Below are 20,857 nucleotides of genomic sequence, written 5' to 3'. Positions count from 1 at the left end.
CATAAAAACCAAGACATAATATTTCAGAAGGCGGTAATAATGTGTTTCTGGTGCTCCAGTGAACATGGCATCACTTCCATGTGTGTATCACAACACATATAATGCATATTCTTCTTCTTTAATGCCCCTCTGTTAGTTTTGCTGCAGTATGAAACTTATTATTGGGTCATTACTGCAGGAATATGCTTTAAACCAGCTTTTCTCTCCCCTCCTTTAAGATCTGCTGTTCATTGCACCACAGAGTCCACCTTCCAAACCCCAGCACCACCACCCTTCCCTCCCTCTCTCCTCCTCTTTTCTGGCTGCTGCTGCTTCACTCTGCGCTGCAGGTTGAATCCATTGCCCCTATTTCCTGTCACATGGGTTGGAAATAGGATCCCTGTTTTCTACTATCTGGTCTCGTCTTTGTGGTGTCAGTGTAGTAGTAGCTGCAGGAGCTGACTTGAAGTTCAGGGACTTTTAACGCCGTCTAAAGCGCGACTCCTACGCAGATCCAGACAGACAGTCAGTCAGTCAGTCCAGCAGCCTCGCCGGCCGGTCCGCGCATCCGTCCGTCAGGCTGCACTTCACCTGAGAGCCGCTTCAGACTCTTTAACCACACGATGGATTCCTGGACGGTCACCTTTGCGCTCCTGCTCGCTGGGTTTATTTCCTCCGCGGCTTTTAGTCACTTCGACACCGGTAAGTCAAACTTTTCTGCTCGCCTTTTCCCGGGATGGATTCCGTCTCTAAAGTTTTCCTCCTGCGCGCCGGAGAAGCGAGAGAAATGTTACGACGCGCACTAGAAAGTGCATTACTGTTGCAAAATGAGAGTTTCTTTTGACGCCAGCGTGCACCTTCATTCATATTTAACCCATCCAAATCCCACTGTTGCTCCAAACCGCGTGAGCTGTTTCACGGAGAGGTTTTCCAGAGTGCAGCCGGAGCGCAAAAGGGGGGAGAGATCGTGTTGTTGTTCAGTTGGCACGTTGAGGTGTCGGTGGAGCGGAGTGGCGGGTTACATCCTCACCTAGTAGGGTAAACGTTTGCGTCCAAACCGTATCCAAATGTGTCCCGGTCTCGGTCCCGGGAAACAAACGTTTACGCATCATGGGGAATATCTGTTGATCCAAACGCGTCATTTCGATTTAATCAGGCGAGCTTTTGATCCAAACCAGCAGCTTTTTACGCACAGGATTCTCCAATTCCTCCTGCGCTGTTTGTCCCGTGTTTTCCTTCACTGAACCTTTTAACTTTACTGCACATTCAAATTTCATTTCAGGACTTTTTTTTTATTCATTTAAATTTCCATTCTAATATTACCACTGTTTGCACCGCACTGCTTGGCTGTTGTTGCTGTAATTAAACGGTTCCCCCTCCACCGGAATGAACTTGAAACCCACGGCTCAGTCATGTGATATCATCTATTTAATTCGCCATCCAGCTCGGATGAACACGCAGGGGTTCGCTTTTCCTCTTCAAAGTTGCAGCCGGATCCCCCCTTTCCTTCCATTCAAAGAATATTTACTTTAATGTGAATATCTAATAATGATGACCGCACAAACCGAGCTGCTCCTTTCTGTAATTTGCGCCGCGTTTCATGTCGCAGCAGCAAATCCTCATGCTTTCCTTTTTAATTTTTTTGTCTCTTAATTATACCCTTGGATTTCAAATTAGAGGGTCCACCATCTGGGCTAGTGCGTAAGTACTCCCATGTGTACCTATGTATTAACAAAGTATTTAAAGCAATGGTATTCCCCCTCATAACACTGGAGAGGGGGAAAAAGGGCCAAGTTTATGTTTAGTTAAAGTCATCTGTGCCATATTTACTGTACAGTAAAACAATAATTTAATGTGTCTACAAGAAGTCAGGCTCTTGTTGTAAATGCAAGGTATGACTCATGTTCTCTTATGGTTAGATATCCTGACTTAATATGTTTGAACTGTGCAATTAAAAGGTCAAACTGGATGTGAAACCTGACAGCACCTGAGGGCAAAATACACAATTAAAGCTTTCTGCGTGTACAGTGACACACACAGCTGCTTCCTCATCTTGCTTTGTTGTTATTGTTAGTGTTGGCTAATTTGTTCTATTGCATACTCCAGCTTCATTTTCTGAACAACACTGTGAATATGTCTGTGATGTTATGAAGAAAAAAGAATGTGGGCCACTTAGCTTCTTACCTCGGACTTGCAGCAGCTTCGTAATGCTGTCCAGAAAGCCAGAAAGCCGCTGTTGCTTTTTGTGACAGAGCATCTGGAACATTTCCACTGGAGGGCTTTCACTGCCCCGTGGAGTGCAGCATTGCATGAAGCAGAAGCGTAATAAGAGCAAAAGTGCTTTTCATCTGAGAGATAATCACACGCAGAGTTGTATATGCACAGGTGAAAATGTATGAAAGGGTCAGAGATGACATGTCGCTTGTAGTTGTGGAGCGGTTAAGTGCCTTTATGCAACCTATAAATGTGAGAATCTTCCACTGAGCACACTTCATTCTCCCAGTATAGGGTATTAGTCAACCACAGACTCTTATCCATAATGTATATGATTGCTCCTCCACCTGAACTCAGGCTTTATAAAGAAACTCATGCGTCTGGCTGGTGCCTGCCGTTGCTCTTTTGGCAGCTGCTTAGGCCCTTCACACAAATGTACACACAAGTGGAAGCTGTCAAAATGAGGCATAATTGAGTTGCTCTATAAGCTGGTAGTGATGCAGGTCATGGTGTTGGTGTACTGAAGCAAGCTCGTGCTGGTTAATTGCATGAGATTTATGTTATTCTTGACGTTCCTGGTGTCCACGACTGGTAAAAACGAGCGCGTGTCTTTTGTTTATGTAAATGATGCATCATTTTTTAGAGCTGGAAGTTGAGGCGACTTGTTGATGAAGCGGCCAGTGTCAATGTTCCAGTAATGCCGTGATCCTTTTGAGATTCAGTGGCAGGGTGAGCAGGCTGCTTTCCTGTTCGTACATGCATGTATAGCCCACAATCCGTCTTCGTGGTTCCTTGTTTGGTGTGGAGGAATGATTAAAGCAGAAATACACTTATTTGCCTTCCTGCCGACTCTTTGATGAGAACACACCACTCCTATATCTGTCTATGAAGCAACAGCCAGCAGGAGATGAGTTTAGCTTGCAAGACTGGACACAATCATAACAGAAACCGCCTATCAGCACCTTTGAATTTCACAAATCAACTTTTTATATCTCATTTGTTTAATCTGTGCAAAAGTTAAAGTGTAAAAGTGACAATCATTATATATATGCTATTTTTAATATATAAGCATTAAGTTCCTTGCATCTCTACTAAAGGTTAAGAATTAGAAATAGCTCAGCACAGCCTTGCAGTGAATGCTAAATTGCTTTTCATACAATTTTTTATGCATTAACTCCCTGAACTCCCAAACCCGCTGGCGGTATTTTGTAAAGCGTGTTATTGTTTTTAAAAAATCACCAAAATTACACAGTTTGTCTGAGCAAGAAACTGTAAAAACAGAAACGGTTGTCAGATCTTTAGCCTTTCAACAGTCCATTCATCTGTGATGTGCTGTTCAATAATATGACCTGATCAAATCTTAAAATCATGACATTGCTTTATACCGCTTTATTCAACTTTTGCCAAAAAAGCCCCACCTGTTTGCACTAACAAGTTTCTGTCAAAAACAAAAATTTTGCATTCCTCAGTGCAACCATAAAGCCATGAGTGACTCGACTGTTATCAAAAGTCATGTGACAAAAATTCTGGAGCTGAGCTGCAGGCTTTGTTTACACAAATATATGTAAGCATCCGTAGTATATAGAGTCACAGTTTTTTCCCCTTGTTCGCGTGGGGGTTCATGACTTCTTGGATGGATGCTGATTCCAGCTTTCATTTTTGCTTTTGTTTGAATTTTTTGGCATTGTAACGGTTGTACCTCACAAAGACATTGTTAAGCTCTCTGTCTTTATATTGCAGTGAAAAATGAGCCCACAGTGAGTGCAGATGTTACATAAGGTTAGACAGGAGATGTAACATGTTCATTAGAGAGCTTTATAGGTGACTGTGAGTAGATCTTGTTGCTGTTCCTTCTATGTGCTAAACTGCACACTGCTGGCAAATAAGTGTATTTAAAAGGCATCTCAGTCCAAGAGCAAATCTTTAAATCTTTATCCATTCTTGTAAAGTTCTGGATATATGTCACTACTCAGACCTGCAGAAATGACTCAGATGAAACAATATGAAAATGAAAAATACTTCCTCACTGTGTCTAGTCATTTGCAACCAAGGCAAAAAAGTTAGAAACTGAGATCTCTGAGTCCATTTTTTGCATGAATGAGATTCACAGCCTGCGAATCGCTGGACTTTGTTCCTTGCACCTTTAAAGGAAATCAGTTAGCTTTGGTTGTGTCGAGCTGAGGCTTGAAAAGGGCAGGCTGTGACATTTGGCCAATATGGGATACACTCTCATGATGTGATCACAGTAGACAGAGCTGTCAGAAATACGTCCTGATGAAAAAAACATCAGGTTAATATCTCAACCAACTGAAACTTGGACTGATGGAAGGAGGCGAGAGGTGCCTTATGGGCTTTCATTTCAACTGCAGCCTTTGCCAAGCCTCTACTTAACTAGACATGCATGAAGTAACTTGTAAGGCCACTCTGGGAAGATATGCAGAGGCAAATTTTTCTGTTCAGTGATGTAGCTCATCAAACTAACCTCCTGCTGAAGTGGAGATATTTAAAGCTTTTTGCTTTCTTTCAGCGCTGGCACTTGAAGCAGTGCAGGCACCAAACAGAGTGATGTGCAGATGAGGGATGGATGTGTTGGGATTCTTCTTTGTAGGCCGACTTGCATATAAGCTGCTGCATAAACTGGCAACCCTCTGTTGCATCTGGCAACCCACTTTGCTTCCTGCTCCGTGTCTAATCGCTGTCCAGCAGGGCATGATGTTGGCCTGGACTCCGTCGGATCCATCACAGTCGACCACAGACAGAAGTGAGCATCGTGCAGCGCAGTGAGCGAGGTGATCGTGGTTTGTAAGACAGAACTGACATCTGAACAGTAGCTCAAATAGAGGATGGGACTGTAGCGTTTCAGTCCTGGCAACAGTTACGCAGCTTCTGTGTGGCGTGTGATTGATAAGAGTCAGTAGTGAATGGGTTATGTTATTTTCAGATGTTTGGCTCAGCATCAAGTCAGGAGTGTGCTGCCATTGTGTGTTTGTTTTTGTATATATGGCTCACCTGTCAGTGAAAAGCAGCGGAGAGCACGATGCCAGGAGCCTTTTACGATTTCAGTGTAAACAAGTCCATCGTTTTTGTTTTCCTTTATTCATGTATTTCTTTTTTATACCTCCCTTTGTGTTTAGTTGTGATATTTCATTACATCACTTTATTAAACATGCAAAAATTAGCTAAAGATTAACTGTTCACACTAACAATATTCTGTGAAAAACAAAGTTCTGTGCCCCTCAGTGCAACCATGAAGCCACGTGTGACTAAGCAGTGACCAACAATCATGTGACAAAAATTCAGCTAGTAATTATTTTCAACAATATCAGTTGCTCAAAACTGTTAAAGGTTATCTGTTACCGGTCGTGTCTGTGGTTTTCTGGCACTTTGTGACTGTTATACATTAACCAAAGTCATCAGCAGATGGAGTTTGCACAATTGCAATGAAACTGTAGATACTGAAATTCTTCTGATCTCTTTAAATTGATGATAAATCAATTAACATATCCAGAAAAGAAAAAGAATACCATCATAGCTGTCCAGAATTGAGTTAACTTTTTCAAATCCAAATCCCAGTGACACTGAATATGATGATTTAAGTTTAAAAGAGCAGCAAATCCACACGTTTAGTATAAGTTCAGCTCTACATGTGTGTGTTTAAAGTTCAAATGTGAGGCAGCTGTAACCATCTGGAGTCCCAATAAACTCCCAATGTTCCTGCTAAAGATTTTAAAGGGGCCATGTCAAGTGTCAAACCTGAAGGTCTCACATCCTCTTCTCATATACTCGAACCTCACCCACACACAAACAACACACTCCACTTTCTGTCTTTCCCCAACACTCCCCCGTTCACCCATCACCGTATCTCCCCCTCTCTCTCGACTTAATCTTCCCTCCACTTGTAAACGCAGCCCGTACAGTGCAGTTTATGACTCAGCTCCGTCAACCTTTGTAACCTCTGAGACAAGAAGGATCTGTGTGTGAATCAGAGCTGCTCCGGCCTCAGAGGGATAATAACAGGCCATCCTCAGCCGTTTGAAGGAACTCGAGCTTGTGTTGGCAGAGGTGGTCGCGATGGTTTGAGGAGAGACGGCGGGTTGTTAAGGACTCTAACATAAGGGCAAACCCTCGGTGGTCAGCGTGGGGAGTGTCAGGGAGCATTATAGGAAGAGGGTGCATGGGGTCTGGGTCTCAGATGTGGGTGCTGTGGTCCTTCCTCCCCCCTCTTCCTGCTTTTCCGGTTCAGAGATGGAGATGGAAACCTCTCCTCCCCCTGGTGAGCTTCTGTGCAGCAGACATACGTTCAGACAAACCGCTCGCTTACGTTGGCGTACTGTACTGTTTGCTCTCAGCTACATCTCCTGTGAGTTACTGTTCAGGATGTCTGGAAAGCAGTGGGAGTCTGTTTCCATTACTTGGCTTTGGAATCAGGATTTAAGTAAATTAGACTGTATATTAACTTGTTGAGCGACCAGTCTTGTTTTAAGTGAGTACAAAAAATAAAAGGATTTCTAGATTTTACAAAAACATTCATACATTGAGCTTGGATATCCATCTGCTAATGAAGATGGTGAGATACATGGTCTCTGAGATAACCAGCACTAATCGATGTATTCTCATAGTGGACGAAATGGAAGTACTTGTGTGTATAGTGGCGCATTCATAGGGAATTAATGCCCAATTTTGCAGTTCTCCTTCACTCTTTCTACCATTTCGGCTTAATTTACTTGACTGTTTTGTTTTTTGCAATTTTCAGCTCCATTGTTTTGTTTCACTTATTGTCTCATCAGCCATAAATATCTTAAAAAAATCTAAAGTCAGTGACTAGTTGGTGAATATGGTGGAACTTTTAGCGGCTAAAGAGACAAAGGAAGAGTGAATATTTAATTGTAATCTATTTTTCAGCTGAGCAGAGATATGACTCCAAATGAATTCTGTTTTCTCTCTGTGGTTGTTTCATAGTATGTTCATTATATCAAGGTCATAATATGTCAGTGTTGTATTTACAATTTTCTCCTCTACCCCAAGTTGTCACTTCTCTATGATAGTTTTGTTATTCTTATTTTCCTTTTGCTTGTTCATGGATGTCAGATGTTTTTTTCCTGTAGCAAACAGAAATATAATACACTGTACTGAGCGACAGGTGACCAGTAGCAAGGCTGAAAGTTGGGTAATACGATAGAGTTTAGTCACATGTACATGTAGTAGTACTTTTGTATTTATTCAGGTGACTTGTTTAGGAATATATCCTTCAAAAAATGTGGACATGCTTGCAGCTATACCTATATTAAGTGATCATTGCATTTATACTCACTACTTTAAATTAATCTGACCACTTTCTTAGTGTCCACATCTAAAGAATTATACCACCAATAACAGGTGAAAACTGTATTTTGCATGCAGTTTCTATACATTTAATTGATTTTTACTGCACTGCTATTTGACTTAACTACTTACATGTCTTAACTGTGGCCCTTCCACCACTACATATTCAATGGCATTGATTTGTAGTGACTAAAACAACACTAAAATATACTCTATTAGTCTATTTGATCCACACTTCAAACATTAAGAAGAGCAACAAATTGTGGTTTTGTTTTGGGGAGTTTTGTGTGCAGTACAATCTGTTTATTTAGAAAGATTAGCAGCAGGGATGTACAATGTAGGATTTTTGCCTTTAATATCCAATGTGCTGATATTTCTTTAACTCATTTTGACCAATTGCTGACAGAGAAACCTACATGTGCTCATATTTTTTCCATTTATTTACCGAGAACATCAGTAATCAACACTAGAGCTGAAGAATAGGCAAGAAAACATTATATTGTGATTGCTGTGACACATATTGCTGCTGTTGTGATATGAGCCATGATTTTAGTGAGTCATTTTTACACCTTTTTCGCCCCCAAAAATATAAAAACATTCTCTTCTGTGTGGAGCATACGGCTTATAGGACATCTCTGTAGCACCATGCTGCTTCATTTAGAATTATATATGCTGTGGCACGTCTTAACTTTTATAAAAACAATTGCAGCTCCTTGTCTATATTGTGATTTCCATAATATTTGAATTATTATTCAGCCCTAATTAACATATGACTCTTACTTTTATTGTATATAAAGATTTTTAGCTGCACACGTTCACTGGGCAGAACTTCTTCAACTTACTTGAACGCATGGCATATATTTTTATGTGACATTTGAAAACTAATCTAAACTTTTAGCCTGACAGGAATTATCTGCCTTATTAGCAGCTGCTGAGAACAAATACTTGCATTTTAAAATGTAGCTATAATTGACTTTAACAATATTCCTACTTCACTGGATTGAGTTTTGACCAGTATCTTCATATATGACACTAAAACTATTTGGATAAATAGATTACACTCTAGCTAAGAGGAAACCCAAGTTGAGTAAAAGCTGTTATTCTCTTTTCTGACTTTTGAGATAATGTGAGTCCTTTGCCTTTCAGTCAAGGACAGGCAAAGATGTCTGCATCAATCACAGGACAGAATAATCTAGCTGGGGTACACGTGGCTGCTTTTGCTATCTGTTCTCTCATCACTCACTGGAATGATGAGTAAGCTGACAAGTGGGCTAATCTCTCTAAAACACCAATACACCCCATAAAACTTTGCACTCCTTTAAAGGTCCTGCAGGTTACTCACAGGTCCAGCCATTACGACCTGCTTGTTTTCACAGTGAACCCAGTCAGCCTGTCTCCTCTTTGTGTTGCATCCATGCATAATGAGTCGCACACCAGCACATACGGAGGCCTCGTAAATCTTCAATGGAATGCCCCAAGAGGTTAAGTTTAGCAAAGAAAAAAAAACACGCTAACAAAACCCAACTACACACGTTAACTGCAACTGGCACTGGAACTGTTGAAATGCTAAAATGCTAGTTTGCACACGGAGGGAGTAACACGTACAACTGTGCTAGCAGCACCGCATGGTGAGGCTACTGGGGATCAAGTTATTTTAAAGTGAACTTGAAATATGAGCACTGAGAGAGACACTGACAGAAAATTAATTACCGTTGCGGTCGTGGTAGTTGTTACTTTATCAAGCAAAAAGTGATTAATCTCTGTGTCGCTTCCTGCTGTCTTAGATTATTAGAAACTCAATATTCTTGCATTTAATGCTGTTGATTGGACAAAAATAGCAAAATGCGATAGATAATTTCACTTTCTTGCTGACCTGTTATTTATGGAACTATTGTACCAAACCTGAAGAATGATGAGGAGATTATTTTATTAGTTGCAAATTTACTGTTCTCTAAAGAAAAGATGCTCTTCCTCTGAGTTGCACCAAATTTTCTGGTCCATTTGTTTGATTCTTTGCTTGACAACAAGGTAGATTTCAAAGCTAGTAACAGTGACACCAGCTCGCCATAGCTACTTAGTAAAACAGCTACAGGTAGATGGCATAATTGATGACGCTGACATCAATATTTTAACTTATGATTATTTAACTTCAGTTCATGATAACAAAGGTCTTTCCTCAGTGTCACTATGTAATTGTTACATCTTGATATTAGCTGTTTTATCTGCTATCATTGGTGAGCTGCTGTCAGCGCTACACCTAAAGGGATGGCAGCGGCAGCATCAAAATTCAACTCGGTGTTCAAAGAACCAAGGCTTCGAGAGTAGATTCCAGACTTTTTATTTGTCACATGCTTATGTAGAATGTGCAGTGAAATGGAAAGGGAATGTTCCTCAAGGCTGTGCAATAACCGTAAGACATTATAAAAAAAAGATTCTTTAAAAACAATAGACATTTTCATGCTAGAGTATGGAAGTATTTTAAATCATCACACAAACAAACACGAAAACCTTGACAGAAACATGCAGATGCTGTTCAGTCAGAGACACTTTACTTCTCTCCTGCTGTCTGTGCTCACATTTAATTCACATATAACTCCCAAAAAACCTGTTTACTATTTAAAGATTTTGTGTTTCTATAGTCAGAAGGGAATGAGTATCAAATAGTGGCTGAAACATGATCCATCGAGACTGCAGCAGTCACTTCCAAAGACAACGTTAATGAGAAAATGAATTGCTTTAGTTGTTCTGTGCTTGTCAAGTATCCACCATGTCCATGCTGCACTTTGTTTAATATATAGACTGAACTTTTTCACTCTTTTAAAGGGGTTCAATAGAAACTTGGATTTCTTTGGAGATGCACTAACTTAAATGATAAACCCTCCTTTTATGTATTTTTTATTTTGACTTTTCAGTTCCACACCACAATTTTGGACTTTAATATATAAATCTTCCTTACCTTTTGTAGTATGCTGCATTATACAAGAATTTGGAGAAAAATTTATCCTTGAGAATAACTGAAAATCAGTAAAACAATCAGAATAATCAACAGAAAAACAGTAGTGAGTGGCAGCTGTATGAAGTGATGATAGATGAGAAGCCCAGGAAATGTCCGTTCATTGAGAAGCCAGGCTTGAAGGCTAGAAAGTCTAGAATGAAAGAAAATACACCAGAGTATTTTTCTTTTTGCATATCCCAACTCTCTTGATACTCAGCATGTCTTGACTTGTGAAGACAGGCCAAAGTTTTGAAGAATTTCCTCATTTACTTGGCTAAAAGTAAGTTGAATCTGGCTCATAGATGGGAACAGAAGAGAAAAAAATCCCTCCAGCTCAGAAATGTGTGCTTCTATGTCAATCTGCTGCCCATTTACTTCCTGTTGACCTCTGGGTGGTGCCCTGCAAAGGTCAAGTTGTGGGCAACGCCCTTGTTCTCCCATGCCAAGGGACTGGACCGCCCATAAAACCACCAACCAGTAAGACGGAGAAACGGACCTAGTTATTATAAACACAATCATGCTTATTATCGTGCCACTGTGAATATCGTCCTGTCGTGTTCAAAGGCTTACGCTCATTTGATCAAAGTACCTCCCTCTGTGTTGTTCCCCGTTCTCTCTGCTTCTCTTTTTAAACTTCCGCCGCGTGCCACTCTTTCATTTTTCTCTCACCTCGTGCAAATCACCACCTGCTTGGGCGGTTGGACGGGCGACCCGGCATGCAAAGCAGCCCGGCCAGTTCTAGCTTCAGGGTCCGTGATGGTGATGGTGGTGCGTGGATAGTCCCACCTCGCAGGTGACGAGGCATGACAGATGCGATAGTCGTGTAAAGCACAGGGCATCCCCAAACAAAGTGCTGCAAGGTTGAGCGTGTCACTTCAGTGCCTGATCCACGGAGGCGGTCCTGTGAGACAACATGGAATTAAGCTGTCAAGCTGCTGCCGCCTGTACACAACTGTCAGGGCTTGAAAGAGATAAACAATGTTTAGGTGGGAGAGTGCACTCATGTGGTCAGAATACTGGTTTGTGAGGTTTTGTTGCTCAAAGGTCAGTCACGACTAGTCAGAGTGTTTTTCTGAATGACTGTGACATGTTGGTTTTGAATGGAGCAAAGTAATACACTTACTTATTCTCTCACATGAGTTTGTCTCAGACTATCCAGATTGTTCCCCAAGTTGGATTGCTTCCTCTCTTACAACCGATCTACCTCTCTCTTCACATTTTAATACTGTTATGCATGAGCCGTGTTCCCTGGCTGCTTGTGTACCTTGACATTTGCGTATGCATGAGGAGACCCTCTCCAGTCAATGCCGGATGACATTCTGTCTGGGCTTTGCTGGTACTCGCTGCAGCAGTCAGAGCCCATCAGCTGGAACACACTCCAGGGCAGGAGGGTAAATCAAATACTCTGAGAACAGTAATGAAATACCATAGAGCCTTATGTTCTTCTATGAATTCTATTAACTTTCAAACAAACAATTGATTTCATTATCAAAACTCCGTTCACAGAGAATGGAATTTTAAAGGAGATTTTAAGGCCCTCGGGAGGAAGTGGCTGATGCATGAAAACATTACACAAAATAGAACTTTCTGCCTCTAAGCTGGATTTTTTATAACAACGCAGAGTGAGTGTTATCAGCTCTGGGTGTGCTGATAACGGGAAGTGCAGCTTTGCTGTTTCCTCTCAGCATTCATTGGCTGATGTATTGTTTCTGCGTTTCAAGGAGAACCAAGAAAAAACGATTAAAGTTTGTTTTGATTTGTTTTGGTACAGGCCCCAAACCATACTGGCTTCCCGTCTCTGTAGTTCTCTTTTTGAACGCACTATTAATAAAGCTTTTGACATAGTATGATTAAGGTAAATTAGCTGTTATTCTTTCTTTGATTCAGACATGTAACATGTTCCAAATATCTCGCCAGAGATTGGCTGGGTGTTTTTACAAAAATCTTCACAGACTAGTTTCAAAGCAACCATGTATTTTTGTGGTGTCACATGCAATTCGGAGTTTTGAGAAGCGTAACCAAGAACATAACGGGAGGATATTGAATTGCTACTGTGTGAGACATGACCTGTCCGTCGAACTTTAGTTCTTTTTATACTGCAGTTATGGTTGGGCCATGGCCACTGAGGTCTGTGCTCTACTGCGGTAGAGTAATGGCAACCACTTTAAATAAATGGAGAGTAATTTCGCTGCTGAGCCTCGGGGTCTGGTTTGTGTCCAGCTGTAGCAGTTTGTGGCCGAAGAGGCAAATTGTCTCCTTTCCTCCTTGCAGGAAATGCCCACAGAGAGTACTGACTTGACAAGGCCAAGCAAGTGGACATGGCTAAGTGGACAGAGCAAACATTTGGACAAGTGAAGGGAGCAGACGTAACTAAGTGGACAGCAAACAAAGGAACAAAGCCAGCAGCGGACAGAGCTAAGAAGCCATGACAAGGAAATGTGCAGTGGATCAGAGAGCGCAGAACGGAGGTCGAACTGTGTGTTTCAGTGTGGTCGCTTTTTGAAAGAATATGGAAATAGATGTCCATTAACTCGAGCTGCAATTCTCTGGCGATAGTTAACTAAGATTAAACAGTTCATGGACTTCACGTTACAAATGCAGAGGAACATCTCAGTCAACCGTTGTCACAAACAGCCATTGTTCTTGAAGCCGTGGAGCCGCTCATATCCCATTGCAATGCAAGGCCCTTTGAATGAGGCTTCAAGTCAAAAGAGATGTAACCCAAGTCGCCAAGAGGCCCTGATTTAGTTGTCTGTCCAGCATCGAAGGTGAATACAGCTCTCAGAGGTGAACACAAAACGGGCCGGGTCTGCAGCAGCCTACATGGCACCAGCGCTCGACCCACGCCAACCGAGGAGTGGTCACACTTGGCCGATGCCATGAAACAGAATCTACTGGCCCTCAATAGATCCTCCGTAATGGATCCCTTTCTCAGGGAGGCCGGTGGGATGCCCCGTGTCTTTTACCAGAGCCATCTGGTTCCCAGTACTGTTGCTCTTCCCACCACCGCACAAACCACAATGAAAAAGGATCGCTTTCACAGTCAAGATCAGGAACTGGAGACGTGGCTGTTTAAAAGGGGTCTGATGCTGAACGCAGTGGTACCCTCTGTAGCAGCCTATTGTGCTGTTGTTATTGTGTCCTTGGAAGTTCGCTCAGTTGCGGTTTATCTGACAACCTTTTGTGATTTCAAACAGTAGAAATGTGCTCTTGTGGTGCCATGACCAGGTCACTGAGGCAAGGTAATTAAAAGGAAAAAACTCGAGCATGTTGCGAATACACGAATCCATCCGCAAATTTAAATGAATCTGGTGACAATGATTGTGGATTGTTCAAACAATAACAATAAGTGATTGAGTGCAGCCAGAGATTAAGGCAGAATGTGTTGACATGTAAGAGATTTTCTCCACAATATAAATTGATTTAAAGTGTAAAAAATCTAAACATACCAAAGAATGCTGAGGGAACAAACCAGTGCCTCCATCTGTAGTTTACAAAGATAGACAAAACAAACACGCTGGGGCCTTTTTTCTGATGTGTTTACCACTCTCTCCAAACGAGCATGCTGGAGATTCATTGGATGCAGATGGGTGCATGTTTGTGCTCCACACATGGAGTCTGTTAATCCACTACTGTGAGCAAGAAGTTGCTCAAACCTCAGTTTTTAAATGAACATTATTGCCATTTTTGTCGAGACTGATTTACCTTGAGCAAAGTCTCCCCTCCCTCCCTCCTCAGTCAGTCTAATTCCCTGCACTGCCCACAGCGTGAATGAAATCCACCGTTTGTCTGATTTAGTTACATTTAATCACAACACATGGCTCTAAGCTCCCAGACACTTGATCAACTTAAGCCCAATTTCCAGTAACCATGTTCTTCCATCTCTGAGAGGAACAGTTACTGAAAGGGGGCCTCAGAGCTGCCTATAAAGCTCAGGATCCCCAGGCTGGTGTGGCGTCTCAGCCTTGGCGGTTGGATTAGAGAATATCAAGACACATTGACAGATTACACACATTGTTTTTTACTTTTCCAGCTACGCTATTTCACACAGCCATTACGCAAACTACTTTGATAACAAGTTGATGTCTTCATAGCATCTGAAGACGTTAACTTTGACATCTCATGGGGATTTTTATGGACTTGAATAATCAGTTTCTTTGGGAAATAATAAGCAGATTAATTGATAATGATGCAAGCAGAAAGAAACCTCCAATACAAGGAATAAATAAAACATTTGTGCAAAAGTGATAAAACTTCAAGGGCTCACAAAATCTGTCAACTGAAATGACAAAAAAACATCTAAATTAAACATATTTTGTTCACAACCAATTCCTATTAACTGTATAACTCTGCTTAATTAATTACATCTTGAACATATCATATTATAAGCAAGATTTGATTTTAAAAAAGACAAAAAATTGCCAGTTTATACTCTGACTTATAGTCTGGAGCTAGAACCAGAGATAAGTCATCCACCCACTCTTTAGCTACAACTGATGCACTCATTCCCCAAATTAAAATGTTGATGTCGTTTATGACTGCTGGCAAGAAGAATCTTCACAACAGGAAATAACTAATCCAAACAGTTGAGCAAAGTATATAAAACTCTCTTCCAAGCGGCAGCAAATGTCTGTCAGAACAAAGTAGGATAGTGTTCGGAAGCTCTGCAAAAAAAAGGAAAGTTTCCAGCAACATCTGTGCCCTCGAAGGCCACTAAAAGGAATCACACATGAGTGGTGTGCAGTTTACTGGCATCCTGTTCTTATTCTCAGAACCGATCAAAAAACGGCCTTCGATGAGCTGCAGCTTCTCGATTCACTCTGAAAAAGATGACTGATTCTTCTGTTAATAATGATGTCTTTTTGGAATAAACAAGGGGAATGGACTGAGCTTTTGATCTCTGTTGTTTTGTTTGGTTTTGTTTGTTTTTTTTTTTACATTAGCAGAGCAGGTCACATCAATCCCTCCTAAACCTGAGACCTTTATTTATCCTAGTCAAACCTCATCTTCCCTGAACTCTGTAATCACACAGGACCTCTGAGAGAGTGTGTGTTTGGGGGCCAGTGGGTGAGGAGGGGGGAGGTCTGTAATAGTTGCAACAGCACCGACAGAACTTCAGCTCCAACCAAACCACGTATAATTTACATTCCTCAGATACCGGCTAAACCTGAGCACAAACAGGACAATCGAAAACAGGTGTGTTTAGCGGCAACCCTTCTCTTATTCCGCCGTGTCTCACCTTTCCGTGAGGTGCTGTCCGGCTGTCATGTCAGCTCAAGGTGGCTTTACTTTCTGAGGTGCATCGCCGTGTGCGAATCAAAATGTTAAGGCAGGAGCAACACGAAGCGGGTGAGAGAGAGCGCGCAGGAGGCGAGCCGAGGCCGCACAGCTTACACCAGGCTACCGCAAAATTGATTGGCGCTTTTGAAAAGGCCGGCCTGTTGTGAAGAGAGGAGTCAGGCCAACTGACAGACGTGTGCACTCGAACGCACAAACATGTTAGCTCACACACACCCTCAGTGGGCGATATATCTACAGTGCAGCGATGAGTGGGTGAGAATGGCATCACCACAATGACACTGGTCCCACCACTGAGGGAACAAAGGAGCCTGTGTGTGTTTGTGTGTCCTTCCTTCCTTCCCTCCACTTAGGATCCATCTTAAAATACTGTGGCTGCTCTGCTGATGAAAATTGCTCCCTTTCATTCTTACTGTAAGTGCATCTGGGGCGAAGTAAGGGTATTAAGAGAGGGAGGGGGGAGAAAAAAGAGCTGGAATGATGAGGGTAGGAGTGCAGATTAATGCGTGTTTTGTCACTGCATGTGTTTATCGGGGCATCTGACAGTACAAGTTGACTGAGGGATCATTTTACCAACCATGTACAGGCAAAACAAAAAAGAAGAGTGAGCTTAAAACACCCCCATAGGAGGTGTGCACGGCCATTAGCAACAGTGAGCCATCATGACTTGTATCACCAGCCGTAGATCCTCTGGTTATCAAAGGCTGCTTGTGAAGATGAGCCCATATGGGGATGACATGCATTAGCAAGATGCATTTTCTCTCCCTCAAGCCCAGCGTCGCTTGTTTGTTTGTTGGTAAAGGGCCCCAGCATGCAGCTGCACCACAGAGCTCCTCTGGAATGAGATCAGTACCTTCAAACTCAGACCCCTGGTGTTGGGGTCTGTGTGATCTGTTAATTTTACAAGCCTGGGCTTTGTCGGCCCTGTCTGTAACAGGGGGAAATGCGAAATAAACCAAGTTTTCACTTCACTGGTGCTATGTACAAGAAGGAGAAAATTAGAGCCTGGGTTAACAATCTGCGGTATCATAAAAACGGTCTTTGTCCCACCCTGACTCGCTCTGTTTGCTTCTCCGTTTGCCTCTCTTCTTTTCTGCTTAATTTTGCTTCCCCTGCCGTCACTCTGTCTTTCACAATCCCTGCTGCAGTCTCAGTGCTCTCCTCTAATTTGCTGTTTGGTTTAATTTAAGATGGATCGATCCCAGGCGGCCTAACTGTGCACCTTGGTTAGCTCTAAACCGAACGCCCTCAGCTTCTCTACCTCCACTGCCTCACTGAAAGTCTCCCGGCTGCACAGGTCCTGTTTACTCTGGTGTCAGATTTGGTTTTGAGCAGGTTCAGTGGCATGTGTTGAGTATGTGGGAGATTTCCTCTTCTATTTGTTTAGCCCTGCAACCCCTGTCGTCTTATTGTAAGTAGAGGGATGTGATTTTAAGATACTGTAGGAGAAACTATGTGAAACAAGGATGCCGATAGAGGTGAAGAAGCTTGTAATGTTTGGAAATCTGCCTTACTTTCTGGCACATGTTGAGAGTGTTTTGAAGAAATTGGAAGGCGATACCAGTGGGAGGCAAATGAACAAAACATCCCCATTCACCCGCATGTCAGGCTGCCTGGCGGGTCCCGGATGTTGAGGTTTTTTTTGCCAGTGGCTTTTTCCCCTCAGGGTTTCAGCAAATCTCTGAATGTCTTTTACGTCATTGTCAGAGTCTGCAGCCCATCAGTCACTCCCTGAATGTCTGCCAAGTGAAAACTCAAAATCATCCCACCTTGCTCCATCCTTGTCCATTCACTGAGCCAAACGTAACCTTGTCCGTCTGTGTTGTGTTTTGTCAGTGATCATTTTTAGCCACTACGGGAAATCCTACAAAGGTGCATGTTTGTATGTGCTTCAGGATGTTTGCTGATTAATTTTTCAGAATGACTCAGGACATAATTTTAGGGCCAGCGAGTGGCTTGTGGCAAAAAAAAAAAAAAAAAAAAAAAAAAAAAAAAAAAAAAAAATATATATATATATATATATATATATATATATATATATATATGTGTGTATATATATATATATATATATATATATATATATATATATATATATATATATATATATATATATATATACGTACAACCTTTTTTGCTTTCCATTTTTGCAACAAGCAACTTCAAACAGAGGGGATTTTGGCAGCACTTTTAGCCCACCACTGGCAGATTAGACTCTTTCCATTACGGAGCTAAATAATAGAGGCCGCACAAAAACAAGATGGGGCCGTGTTTTATAGGTGCTACCCAGCAACTTTGGCAGGGAGTCCTGTGGGTCTGTGGCTACTGTGGTAGTGAATTTGGGGGGTGGTGCAGCGGAGGGTTTTATGCAGGAAGAATGGTGATGATGGAGACTACTTTGGGACTGAATGAGGTCTTGGTTTATGGCCTGGTTATCTGGGGCTACAACCTATGACAAAAGGCATGAAATGAAAGCAGGGACTGTAAAACATCGTTGAGGAGTCATTGTCTGCAAAGTTAACTAGTTAGAAGGCATCTTTCCTCATCACTTGGGAAGCGCCCATGCTTTTTTCTCTGCACTTTCATTGACCTTCCCACATGAGGGTGCTTTTAAAACCCCTCTTAGAGGGGAGATCAGAGAAGCAGGGAGGTGAGGTGTGGTCCATTAACTGCTGAACTGCTGCCCCCTTCCTCTGAGAAGTCTCCTAAGCAACTTCATTAAAGCAGGCTCGCTGAGTGTGTGGCTATCTCTGAATCCTGCACCGTAAATGTGAAGCAGTCCTGCAGCGATCGTCTGAAGTCCGATGAGGTTTTGATGTGGAAATAGATGCTGTCGGAGAAAAGGGGAACCAGACATGTGTTACAGCCAGCTGTGTTTCCCCCCTCTCAGAACAGAACTCTGTAACCCGCTACATCTGGCCTGGTTTGGCCTGGCCCTGGCCTATGTTCTTACTACACTGACATTAATGAGACCCACAACAGTAATGGCTACCAGTACACCGTGGAGGAGAGCAGCTTGTCTATTAATAATCTGCCATTTCTGTCATCTTTCTTTGTAGCCTCAGGATGGTCTCTTGAATGTTGTACATTTCAGCGTGCATTTTGCACTTTTCCGTTGTGTACATGCATGCTTCTATCATAAACTCATTTTGTGTAATTTTATTATAGTAGAAATATTGCTCATGCACTGAGCCTGTTTTGCTGTCCCCAGAGCCCAAAGCATATAATAAAGATGGAAGGAAGCTCTTTATGTCAGCCCTCTGTGAGGAAGCAGTTGTCTGTAATTATCGCCGCTTTTCATCCCTCGTAGCAAACACAACAAATAAGTGCTCTTGTGTGACCTGGCAGTGTGTTTCAGAGAAACTATTTGTTTGTGAGCTTGTTTGTTTGTGCTCTTGAGATCACATGACCAAAGCCCCAAACTCTTTCTTTCTCCCTCGCCCCTCTCCACTCGGAGCATCAAGTGCATTTGAAGTTGCAATGTGGAAGTCATTAGCCACAAATCCTAGCAAATATAATAACAGGGCGATTAGCTCTCTCTCAGCGATCCTCTGCTGTTTTCATTTTTTTTCTTCCTCTCGTTGCTGGGGTGGTGCTGTATTTTGTGAATGCAGGGTTTGGTCAAGGGCGAGTCCTCCTCTTCCCTTTCCCGGACTTTTTCTATTTGTAGGTTTGCATGTATTTTATAGGAGGCTTTTTTCCCCCCTTCTCTCTGTCTCTCATGCGGTGGTGGTTCTGTTTCCCATCACGGCCTATGATGAAACCACAAGAAAGCTGAGGCCCATGTGACGAGAGCGCAACAGTTGCTTGGTGACAAGGAAAGGGGTGTGAGGAGGGGGCTGGGCTTGTTTGGAGGGGAGTGGGCCTGAAGTGGTGACGGTCCAATCAGTGGATGAGCTCTTCATTTTCCTCCAGGACAAGGATAAAATGCTCATATCCACACCACTATGATGTAAAATTGGCTTTTTCTCTCGAGCTTGATAGATGTGTGGGCATCCGCAGGGCTTTTAAATGGTCCATTCATCTTTACGATGGCCTCACTTATCTCTGAGTCCTTGCAGATCAGCTACTTCCCATTCCCACCACAAGCAAATGGTGCCTTGAAACCACATGGAGCACCCCCCTCATCTCCCTAACAGTGGCAAAACGTTGCCATATTTACCATCTCGTCGTGGAAAGCTAGCTTTGCCGCAGCAGGGCGGGATGATTGCCAGCAGCAGCCCGTTCCAAGCGGACCATGTGCAGACAAGCCATGCTTCATCCAGAAACTCAAGAGTAAAGTTTCCTGAAGGAGGAGAAGAGGGAGAGAAGACATTCACAAAGTCATTTGGCTCTTTCCTCTTTGATACAGTGCATTGAGCAGAGCTACATGCAGCCAAGTTCAGTCATTTTAATGCCCACTCTTTTGGGGGAGACGGTGTTTGAAGGACGTGAGCTCATTTGGGATGCAGTCGGTTGCCCCGTCCCTGCCTTATGTTATCCTCTTTGACTGGGGCAGTAACAGTCGTGATTGCTTTTGGGGAGCAGTGACTCATAATTGCGCTTGTGCCACTGCCAGACCCTCCAGAGCAGCGTTTCCTCGTCTTTCTTTCTGTTGCTGTGGTTGCCAGCATCCAGACAAATGTAAATACAATGAAAGTTCTTCCAATTTATCCCATCTTCTCAAGTTCGTATAGATTACATTGTGTAATGCATTTCGAAACACCATCCTTGTTGAACTGTACCACAGCAGCTGGCACTAATGTTGATTAAAGAACACCCTCTTATATGCAGAGTCTTCCTGTCGCTGCACTCTCAGTTGCATCTGCTTACAGGTGCATCGATTGAGACTAGTAAAGTGAGCATCTTTTAACAAGCCTTTCCTGTCCTCTGGGTGTCAACGTGATCATAAGTTGTTTCCACCACCCCTCTTATCGCTCCCTTATGTACGGGTGCCGAGAGCATGACCCCTGTTGTAACACCATTAAGCTGTTTTTCTAATTTTATGGAGTCATGTTCTGCCTCAGCCACTCTCAGGTGGATTTACGACATGGTGGTTGATATCCTTGCATG

At 42.6% G+C, this 20,857-nt stretch overlaps 1 protein-coding gene across 2 annotated transcripts in view; it reads left to right on the top strand.

Annotated features, from left to right (window-relative positions):
* Nucleotides 1-330: 330 nt before the first annotated feature.
* Nucleotides 331-20,857, top strand: part of kremen1 (kringle containing transmembrane protein 1) — a 64,122-nt gene continuing 43,595 nt past the window's right edge. The window contains exon 1 of one of the 2 annotated variants that reach the window (XM_023290275.3): nt 331-681. In XM_023290275.3, the coding sequence (XP_023146043.1) occupies nt 603-681 (79 nt within the window). In that variant the 5' untranslated portion in view covers nt 331-602. The remainder of the gene's footprint in view (nt 682-20,857) is intronic. The other variant, XM_023290276.3, reaches the window with a different exon arrangement.

The sequence above is a fragment of the Amphiprion ocellaris genome, chromosome 6, assembly GCF_022539595.1.
Source record: "Amphiprion ocellaris isolate individual 3 ecotype Okinawa chromosome 6, ASM2253959v1, whole genome shotgun sequence".
Lineage (NCBI taxonomy): Eukaryota > Metazoa > Chordata > Actinopteri > Pomacentridae > Amphiprion > Amphiprion ocellaris.
This window is presented reverse-complemented; position numbering and strand designations above follow the sequence as displayed.